General features: G+C 35.0%; 1 protein-coding gene across 2 annotated transcripts in view; it reads left to right on the top strand.

Moving 5' to 3' along the window:
- Positions 1-5,304: 5,304 nt before the first annotated feature.
- Positions 5,305-11,469, top strand: part of LOC127958057 (stAR-related lipid transfer protein 13) — a 46,940-nt gene continuing 40,775 nt past the window's right edge. Inside the window, exons 1-2 of one of the 2 annotated variants that reach the window (XM_052556843.1) lie at positions 5,305-5,364; positions 6,628-6,658. In XM_052556843.1, coding sequence (XP_052412803.1) covers positions 5,320-5,364; positions 6,628-6,658 — 76 coding nt within the window. In that variant the 5' untranslated portion in view covers positions 5,305-5,319. Of the gene's footprint in view, positions 5,365-6,627; positions 6,659-8,255; positions 8,610-11,469 lie in introns of those variants that run through there. The other variant, XM_052556841.1, reaches the window with a different exon arrangement.

Raw genomic sequence — 11,469 nt, 5'->3', positions numbered from 1 at the left:
AATCAAACCTCATCTGCTAGATTTCTGTGGCTGGACTTCCTCTCAAATTAGCTGTCTATATAGGTGTTTATATTGTATTGGGACTTCTAATTCCAATGATCACCATCGAAATTGCGTTACCAAATGATGAATTGTAAAAGATTTGGTGACAAATTAATTAATCAGCTACTTACAGTTTATATTTAATCTCTTTTTTAGGATTTCAAGCATGTAGCACTGATTTGGTTTGAACTACTGAAACCCTATTGTAATTGTTAGAAGGATCAGTATTCTCCATCTAAAAACCAAACCATAAGTCGTAGAGACCTGAAACCTGGAGAGAAATGGTAGTACTCACACCATCATTCTGACCTGTTCTCCAGCCAGCTATCAGGGGGTGATCAACGTGACCACAGCTTCATTTTCAGGACTTGTGAGGCACACCCAGCATACACACAATATTCATATCAAATGATATATTTCTCATTTTTAACTTTGCCTAAAGATACGCTATAGTCACTCATTAATTATTCACGAGTTTCTAAAAAAATGTACCTACTTTTGTAAACTAGTCCTGGGTTTTTTGGTCAATCTTGAGAAAAAAAAAAAAAAACGATAAGGTACAATTGTCTGAATTCAGTAATTATCAAAAAATTTTGAATTTTACAGTTTGGTTAGTTAGGGGAAGTCATCGCCGAAGGTTGTAGGGTTTGAGTCTTGGGCCGGCAATACCATGACTGAGGTGCCCCTGAGCAAGGGACTGAACCCCCAACTGCTCCCTGGTGTCATGCATGGGTGCTGCAGCATAAATGGCTGCCCACTGCTCTGGTTGTGTAATTTAGATGTTTGCAGGCTTGCTAAATTATATAGGCCTAAAATGTCTTTTAATGCCTTAAATCTCTTGAACCCCAGTAATCAGCTAGACTATATTATTTCTTTGTTTTCATTTATATATATATATATATATATATATATATATATATATATATATATATATATATATATATATATATATATATATATATATATATATTGCCCTCTATGTATACTAGATTACTCTGTATGCAGACCTATTTTAAGTTTGGGATATTTACTCTACCTTTTTTTTTTTTTTTTTTTTGGTCATAGAGAGTACAGGCCAAATTAAAGTCTGCACAGGAACATTTTTTAAAGTTATTAAATATTTAGAGTCTTTCCTGACACTTGCTATAAGTGACATGAGGTGTATCCCAGAGCACATGACACATTTTCACTGTTCTGTCTTTCTAGTATCTGCCAAGATTTTGTGGGAGCAGAGCAGGAAGGTGAAATTGGTCTTTAAAAACCCCAGATACTGACAATTTACAAAATGACGGTTCTCTTGTATTTGATAGAGAAGTATTTTTTAAGCATGTTTCTTCTTTCTTCTTCTTCTACTTCTTGTTCTTTTTTTATTTAGAAAGAATATATTTAGCTTGTTAAGTAAGATTTAACACAATACAAAGATATATTTTGGTTGTGCGATGCATCTGGCAGAGCAACTTGATGTCAGACAGGGTTGAGTTCTGAAATGTACCTGCAGTTCATAACCAATGCAAGTACACTTTGGAAATTTCAGAGCTTCTGCAAGGGGCGCTATAGTCAATATTGGCATCTGAATTTTTACAATCAGTTTTCTGTACTGCTATCAGGGTATGCTTCTTCCTTGGTTGTGTGTGTGGGTGGTACTGTATTAGCCTGCCATGCCATTCAAAAACTGTTGTAATGTAAGGTAAAGGAACATGGCATTCCTAACAATAATGCATGTTGGTGTTGCTTGTGATAACATGAGTCAGTCCTGCACAAGCAGAAAAGAACAACACAGCACAGGAAAGCAGAAGAATTTCTCAGCTTATAATCTCTCGTCTTTGGAGATAACATCGCAGAACATCAGAGAAAGACAACACTGAGCCCATCTCTGAGGAAGTAGCAGTTGTGACCTGAATGTCAATGGAACATTTGTTGTCTGCAGTATTTGATGTAGATATTGATGCCTAGAATCCTGTTCTCTGCTCACAGTTTAAATGACATTCTTGAAAGATGAGAGAACAGATTGCTCTTTCAAACCCTTAAATGCCTCTATTAGAGACAGGAAGCACATATCATAAACTGGTCCTGGTAACAGCTCTTTTCTAAGATACCTTTGCAGCCACATCTGGTTGCAATAAAAAATTTCTCTCAAAAGATGGAACCAAAAATTACATGTTTATATCCCTGGAAGGATGGAACTGGCTTAAGAGTTAGCAGAACCTTTTCCATTTGAGAGCAAAACTGGTTATAGCAAGTTATGGGAAAATGCATCATAGAAATGTTGGTGGTTTGTTATGAGCTCATATATCATTCATGTTTGGTTTAATATTATGTTTATCTCAGTTCAGTTCAAATTTCATATGTTGTTTCATTAAATGTTTCAGCTGTTTTCCACAGGCAGAGCCATTAAGGAAACTCTTTATTTAAATGCATGGTCTTTTCAATGATTCATCTCTCGGTCAATTATAGCATATTGTTTGCATATTCTCATTTTACTTTGTTCAGTTACGGTCATCCTTTTCTTCTTGGAGTGGAACTGATCAAACATCATTTCTTCTGAACCCAACTTTTACCAGATATGTGTATAAAAAATGGGTGTGAAATGAAAAAGAGAGAATCATTATCATTTTGATAAAAAACATATATTCCATAGTGAGCCTTTGAATCACATAACCATAAAAAACTCATTCAGGAAGTAATTTTGAGAGTTTTTGAAATAATGAAGGGCATATATTGTAGTCTGCGCTGGCTGAGATTTGGATTTGTCATTTTCTCCTGACTGAGAATGAATCAGATAACGTGAAGAAACTCAGTTAATGTCTACTGACAGGTCATTTACAGTGTCTTCTCTCTGTGTTTGACAGAGAAACAGCAACGATGACGGCGACGACAGAGTTGTTTTAAAGATGAGTGTTATGTTTGATGGGATATTGCAGGGTGACACTTACAAATGAAATCAATTAGAATTCAGAATCATCTTGGACTTTGTATGTAAATTGTGTTTTTGTCAGTCAGAGTGAGTGCAAGAGTAAAAAAAAAAAAAAAAAAAGGAATGTCCTTTTTTAATTATTAATCAAATTGACCGCACATAATGATAACATTTTTATATTAAGGTGTCTGGTTTAATATCCACATGAAGCCAGCCATGAGCCAACAATAGTGTATTTGAGGAAAGCAAGGTTGTGCATGTAGTGAATGAACTTTTGGAAATGAATTCCACTTTTCCTGTCTGTGTGGTGATTAATTTCCAAATGACTGTAAATGATTGAATGTAGATTAGTTGCAGCAGAACTTCCTCTAATACAGTATTCTCAAGTGAGAAAATCTGCTGACGGAGGTGCTCATGGGAATCGGACACATTCTTGTGTGTAGGCCTGTGTAAAGGAGTGTCTGTGTGTGATCTCTGGCATGCTGAAGTGGGAGAGTGAAAACACTGTTAGTTTTTGTTTTCTGTCTTTGACACATAACAACAGTGGGTGAGATTTCTCAAGAGAGCTACTGATAACTATATTCAAACAGTATATACTGTATGTGTGTCTGTTTGCCTGCAGGGGTCTGATATAATAGTCTGAAACAATGTCATCCCTTTTTGATTTTAAGTGTTTCCCACCCCTGTTCTGTTGACACTACACATTTTGGTGGTCTCCCTTATCTAAAATATACCCATCTCAGGTCCTCAAGACTGAATTAAACAGTTGAATCAGATATAAAGGGCGAAACCAAAAAGTGCAATAGGCAGGCATCCAGGAACATAAATACTGGCTTAATTTTATATTCACATCATTTAAACTGTTAAAGCTATAATTTTTTACAAATATACAACAAATATACATAGGCCTTACACCAGTGATCATATGTTAGTTGTTTAGAGCAGGGTCTTCCCAGGCAAAAAAAAAAAAAGATGTAATACATTTAAAATGAATTTATTTCATACTAAGTATAATTCAAATCTATTAACATATTTGCTGACATATTACTTACTGATATAAAAAGTATTTATTTGGAGTGCTAATTGTGCACATTTCCTATTAAAATGTGTTTTAATGTCACTATTGATGAGGGTTGTATAATCTTTGAATAAATGCAAGATATTAAAAGTGTACCTAAAGTATACTTGCAAAAATTCCACTTTAGCTCGATCAGATATATTTAATCTTTAGTTGGACGTCAGCACTACTTCTGCATAATTAAAGTGCATTAAGCAGATTTAGCAGACTTTAAGTATACCAGTTTAGCATACAAAAATACAACTACATTCCACAAAAATATGTAAATGTATCTGTAGTATACTTAGCATGAAATAAATGTACTTATATTATATATACATATATTTTTCACCTGGGCTTTTAAAATTTCAAAAAAATAAAAATAAAATCAAAACATTTTAAGACAACAGTCAAAATAAAACCTTTACTAAAAAATATAAAATATTTTTTTGTTCACCTGTATGTTATGTGACCATTAACCAACATCAGAGAAACCTGCACATACATAATATTGAAATGTTAACTTAGGGTGTATGAATTTTTTCATTTCACAGTAAAGCTCTTTACGATTCCAATGAAGCAAGCTGAATATTTTGGATTGTTAAAACAATTGCGTGAAGTTACTTTTGTGAGATTCTGTATGTTAGTGTTGTTACACTCAAAAATGATCTTTCCATTTGGTTATTTTCCTTTTTCTGTAACACACAAAACGTTGACAGAAAATGCACAGATTTTTGGCAGAATATCAGAATGACTCTTGCACACTATTCACGTGGATGTTTTTCATACTGCTGAAACAAAAGGACAAAAAACACAATAAAATGGTCCTTGGGCAATATCCCAAGTCTTTGCAAGTCCATAATGCAACTATAATAGTTTTGTCTGTAGAATAAATTTAAGCTCACAAATCTTTTCGAACATTATGATGAGTATGATGAATGGTATAAAATAACAGTAGCTCATTCTGGACAGCATCTCCTTTTGTATTTCACTGAAGAAAGGAAAGAATCTCAGATTGGAATAATAGTTGAGTAACAAGCTTGCTATGGTTTGCTGATAGCAGATGCGGCTGGGCTTCAGTGCTTTTCCCGCTGTGTGTTAGCATTTAGCTCTTGCTCCAGTGGTATGCAGAGAATCTTTCCTCTTGGACTGCTGAAATATGGCCTTGTGGCCCCTCCCTATCTGCTTCTTCCAGCCGCTAAACTCTGGACCATCAGACTCTCATCGAGCCGTTAATCTGACCAGACCTTCATGACTGTTCCGACACGACCTTTGAACCTGACCCTCAGTGTGGGTACCTGTGAACATGGCTTTTGTCAACTGCCTAAGAGCACTCATCATCCAGGCTAAGGTAAGACACAGAGAGACAGAGAGAAAGAGAGACACACAAAACACAATGCATTGATTTAAAAGCATGAGTATACCTGCTTCGACTGACAGCTGTCAAGATCAGGTCTATATGAGAAACCAAACCACTGCTCTTAATCTCTGTCGCTATAGGCTCTGAACACTTTCAAACAGTACCATGGTTACCATGCTCTTGGATATGATTTTCTTTGAGTAAAAGAAGTCAAAGATAAATGTTTATGTTTTTTTAAAAGGAATGTTTTGAAGAATATATGTATGAATAGATTTTAGAAGGCACTTCATGAGCATGTGTAAGTGGTTTGGGTGGTTCAGTGGGTGCAAGGAAATGATCATTTGCTGGACTGGACTCACTCACTGGCTACTCATAGTGAAGTGAGAGTCGGCCAAAACTCTGTTACCAGGGCAACGTCTTTTTAAAAGCACCCATTCACCCTTTCCACGTTGCTCAGCCAATAGGCTACACTGCAAACCTTATGACATCACAACGTTCCTTAGTGAGAGATCCTGATATATTTAGGTTTTTTTTTTCTCCGTTTCAGACTTAGGATACAGTGGAATGTCTGTTTAGCTGAAATTACACACAAACACACACACACATACACACACACTCACACACACACTCACTCAACAAACTCCGTTACTGAAAAATTATTTGTTGGGTAGACCAATTATTTGTTGGGTATTTGTTCTGTTCACCAAGACTAAATTATTTTATTTTCGGGAAATATTAATTGCAATTTAATAATAAAAAAATAAAAAAAAATAAAAAAAAACTAAAAGGAAAAGCTTAATTTAGAAAACAGTTGTGCTGCTTATTTTATGGAAACAGTGATACCCCCCCCCCTCCCCAGGAATCTGTAATGAATTGAAAATTCAAAAGAACAGCTTTGACTTAGAAAATAAATCTGTTGTAACATAATAAAGGTCTTTATTGTCACTGTTGATTAATTTAATGTGTCCTTGCTAAATAGACGTATCCTTTTCTCCTAAATATATATATATATTTCTGACCCCATACAAGCTACATGCATAAGCTATGTAAGCAGTTTGACATTGTATTTAATGTGAAGAAAAGCCTGTATAGCCTCTCAGTAAAAAATGTACTTCAAGTATTCTTGTTAAGGGTTTATTTTATCAAGGTGATGCTGAAGCACAAGTGAGAGAGCCCCGATAAAAGCAGACACAAAGATGTTTTTATTTTATATCAAATATGACAAATATATGACATTTCTTCCTGATGTTTCAGAAGCTGACCTGCTGTCGTGTCCAGAGCTCAGGTAAGGATGTGAGATTCTATTACAGCTGAATGGCTTTGCCACTAACAACATTACCATGGCAGCTGCTAGAGCACCTAGAAAAAGACTGTGAGTTGAGTTAAATTGCAGGCAGTGAAGTGGACGCAATTCACTCTTAAATAACATAATGCAATGATACTAAAAAAAGTCTCCCTACTATCACATTTAATGAAGATATATGTAAACAATGTAGATTGGAGGCAATATCCCGTGGTTCTACTTTACACTCTGATGCTACTTTGTTGATGTTTCCTGATCTGTAGTTTGAGCTGACCTCTACCCTCTCCGTGCAGTAATCTACTGTAGTTGTCACCCAGTTGCATTTTAGGAAAGTCATGGTAGTCTCCAGTCATTGGATCACGTGACACAGAAAGTAGATCATACTATTTTTAACACACCTCAGATGGCATGGTAGATATCTAATGTGTAATTATTCACCACAGACTGTGAGGCACAGGAGTCCTTATGTGTGCCATTTTAGGAGCCGCTCTCTGGAAGTGCATGCTATAAAAAAGCAAAAATAAAAAGTATAATGTATAGCTTTTATTTTATATTTGTATGTTTTATGTGGATGATTACTTGCTGATCTTTGCATGAACATTAAAATAAGACTAGAAGTATTTTCTTGTTCTAGTTTAAAATAACTAATAGGATTCAGTCCCTTTGGGAAGCATATTTTAAGCAGACCGTTCTCAGTTTCTGTTGAGACTTTATGGGTATATGGTTTATTTGACTCTAATTATAATGTTTGTAGTTCATCCTAGTTTGCAAAGGTCCCCACAAACTATGGAAATGAACAAGTTCAGTAAACAGACTAATGTGTGTGGTTGTAATTCAATGCACAGATGAGCAATCTTAAGGCCACATGCATGATAGCTTGGTTCTTTACTGTCAGGGTCTCTTAATGCTTATTTACTCAGTTTGATTGCTTCATGTTGTCACTGTTCTCTGGCATGTGAACAAACAACCCCCCCCCCCCCAGCAGTCATTCTGATGTAAATTCAGATTAGATATATTTTTAGTCACATAGACTGGTCAAGCACTGTAACACAAGTGTGTGATATTTACTTTGTATATTTACAGTTTCATTCAGATCAAAGTCTGCGAAGTATCAGTCCACAATGGCAGCAGCATCAGAATCTACCGGGCATCAGACCAACCCATCCAAAAGAAACTATTATTTAAACAACTTCAAATATTATATAATTTGTTAATTTGTTCTGTTATATCCATGTTATGGCTGAGTTTTGATGAGGAAAACAAGACACATATTATGTGAAATAATTATTTGTATTTTTTTTTTTTTTTATAAAAAAAGACACGTTATGTGGAAAAATTACATTTAAAATTAAACACACTTTATCACTATTATTGTGTCAGATATAAGATTTTGGATCTCTTGATATGCAAAAAATAAATACAAATAACTAAATAATATTAATAATAATAATATTCTTTATTTTAAATATGTAATATTTGTCCATACCAGCGTCGACCTTTTGATTACGTCTTACTTCGGACAGTTTAAAAAGTCCGCTAGGAAACTACTAGAGTCAAAAGACGCACACGTGAAGAGACTTCATGTCCCATGATGCTTAGCGGTTTGAATGGTTACAGTGAGCGTCTACGGAAAGTCTTTTTAATGAGAGTTTTTAAAGAAATGAAACGAGAAAACGCTAACATCTAATGACGGAGCAGCATGCGTAATGACTTAGGACTAGGACTTACGCATCAAGAATCAAGAGATTCACAAAGAAAAAGTTCAGGGTTAAAAGTTAAGTTCAGAAGTCAGGAGAGTGTTGGCGAAGGAGTTTGGAAATGGATAAAAACTGCAATGGCCAACAAACGAGATCTCTAACTTCAAAGTTCAGAGAATCTACTTACAGAGCCCTAACTTTACTGCGGAGGAAGGCGAAACAGAGGCAGATAGCGGGTAAGTTATACAGAATGTTATTTTCCACCTTTTTTTGAGGAGAGTAATATTTTCTTAAGGCATCGAGGGAGACTGCAACGAGTCAATATATTAAAACCTTTGAACGGAGTTCGAAAGTCTGTCCAAGATTGCTTTCTGTGTGATTTTGGGTAACGTTATATATATATATATACACACATATATGAAATATTGTGAATTAATGTGTTTGCATTAGTGAAAAAGACCCATGAGATTCCCTTCAGGCATTGCTGAACCCTCGGAAATTTACCGTGGTAACCATGGTTTCAGCCAATTTAGTACAGTTATAGATGAGATTACGTTACTTCTATATAATCAAATAGACGAATCTATTTTTAATTAGGCTAATACAAAGTTATTTTTTAAGTCTTACTAGACTGTGTAGAGGTTTTTTTTTTTACATAGAAACGATCACGTTTTGACTAAAGCTATGTTTACCATGGTAAAATGAGTCTGTGTACTGCCTGTGTCTTAAATCATAACGCCCTTCCTACCTAGATAGTTGCTGCACGTGCATGTGTTGTTCAGAAGTGCTGTTTAGGAAGGAATCTCAGTTGGTTTTGAGACAGCATACAGTATACATTAACATAGCACTGCTAATAACCATCTTTGGCTGCCCACAAAGCTTTTATCTGGTGAAAGAAAGAATGGAAGATTTTGAAATTGCCTTTCAATTAACTTAAATGGCATATGTGTGTTCACATCTTTGGTATTCTAACAATCCCTGCAGTAATTTTTTTTTTTTTTTATAAGGAAACTTTCTGCTGATCTCATTACAAACATGACTGTGAGTTTCCAATTTTCATTGAGACTGTGATTTATCTTAATGAGTTTTGGAAGTGCACCACCACCTGTCTTTAGAAGTAGTTGCCTTGTGCTAGTGGACTTTTATCATGTTGCATTGGTTTGCCCCAGATGGCGGGGGTGTTTGTCATTGTGAAAGGGTTTTTTGACATTAAAAGGAGTAGTTTAAAAAAATCAACTGCTTTTACAAAGAATTTACATTTCCTCTTTCTTGTGATTTGTTCGATGGGCATGTGATGAGCAGGTTTATCATTGACCAAAGTGTTTCAAATAAATGAATAATTTAGAATTTTTTGACTAGTTTTTTGGGCGACTTTGAAGCTAAGGGCCTGTTGAGGCCAATTTTAAAATATTTTAACTAAAAGCTGTACCTTTAAGAGTCCTACGTAATGCCATATTTGCATGTAAAATGAAGTTCTATGACTGTGAGCTGATGTTTTTATATTTGAACTGGTCCATCATCATTCAGTAATAGCCTAACTGCATTCTGCATTGTGCATTGTACAAACAATTTACAAATTGTTAAGATTGAAATTATCAAGGGTCTTGTATAAAATAATACTTCAGCCGCTATTTTTAAATATTGGGATCCTTCAGAAGATATGATATGACTTTTGAATGGAGGCAGTGAGTGTGTCATACAGTATGTGCTGCTGTGTCTTTATGCTTTGAGCTTGCGCATGGTTCGTCTCTTGAGGTTTCTTTCAATTGTCATATTTTGATTAATGTTAAGTAGTAACCTCTGCAGAATGTCAGCTGAGAGGAAGCAAGCATAGAAATCCAGTTTTGCAATATAAAATGTTTGTGTGGTTCATTTGAAAAAGTCCTAATTTGAGATGTCCAGGGGGCTCATGTATAAATATTGTGTATGCACAAAATGTGCATAGAAATGTGCGTATGCTGTTTTCCATGCACATATCTGGATTTATAAAAAAACATACAGATTCTCTTGACTGTGCGTACACACTCTTTTTGATGTTGTGTGAAGCCATCTACACAACACTATGAAAAATACCGCTCTATTTGAAGGACACAACTTGGAAAAAAAGGTCTGAGAACTAAACAGTTTTGTTTTGATGGATATTTTAAAATATTCTAAAACATTCTGGATGACGGGGTTAAACATGCTGTCACGTGGATGGGAGAGTTTTATACTCTAGGTCCCAGGTCTTCTTTTACTTTATTACAGAAAAAAAGAGGTGCTTCTTTTTTTTTTTTTTTTGTCTGCGTCGTGTTTATTGGTAATTTTTCTGACTTTGTCATATCCAGAGAGAAATGGATAGACTATAATATTTGTCCAATTTTTTTAAGCTTTGTTAACCTACTTTTTCTTGTTGGATGAGATCGTGACCTCTAGACCGTTGTAAGGCAAGTGGAAATGTAGGCTTGTCAGGAATTTGATTATATTTTCATACTACTTATTTTGAATAATTTCAAACATTAAGTGCATTAGAAATTTTAGCAGGAATGTATTGGTAAATTGCAGTCTAACCATAAAATAATAATAATAATAAAAACATGATTAAAAAATTATATATTTAATATGATGCCCCTGTAAAAAATGTATGTAGTTTCATATTGAGATAAATGAAAAATTGCCTCTTAAAGAATTTCTGTAAAAGGTTTAATGTTTTATAAAATTATCCAAATTGTTGGGATTGTTGATGAGATCTCAGTTGTATCTTGACCTGTTGGGTCGATATTTGGCCAGTCATGTTGGTCTGATGAGGTCTCAGTGGTCTGCTAGATTAACCTTAAACAAAATTGACACTCTGATCTTCTCTGTTGCATCTGCAAATAACAGTGTGTTTGAAGTTGATTTCTGCTCCTGTGTTTATCTGGATCCAGACAGTTGTAAAATGCCACAGAGGAAACCACTGTTTTTCAACCCCTGCTGCAAGAAACTCAGTGAGGGCTGCGTATCACAACACAACAGACACTCACATACAAAAGGGCATGAAAGTACAAAGCAAAAAACAGTCATGTGCAAACAGCCCAAAAGCTTCTACAAGAGGAAGTGGATAGTGTAACACGGTCT

This window comes from Carassius gibelio, chromosome B5 (assembly GCF_023724105.1).
Source record: "Carassius gibelio isolate Cgi1373 ecotype wild population from Czech Republic chromosome B5, carGib1.2-hapl.c, whole genome shotgun sequence".
NCBI classification, from domain to species: domain Eukaryota; kingdom Metazoa; phylum Chordata; class Actinopteri; order Cypriniformes; family Cyprinidae; genus Carassius; species Carassius gibelio.
The sequence above is the reverse complement of the archived record's forward strand: the minus strand, read 5'-3'. Positions and strand labels throughout refer to the sequence as shown.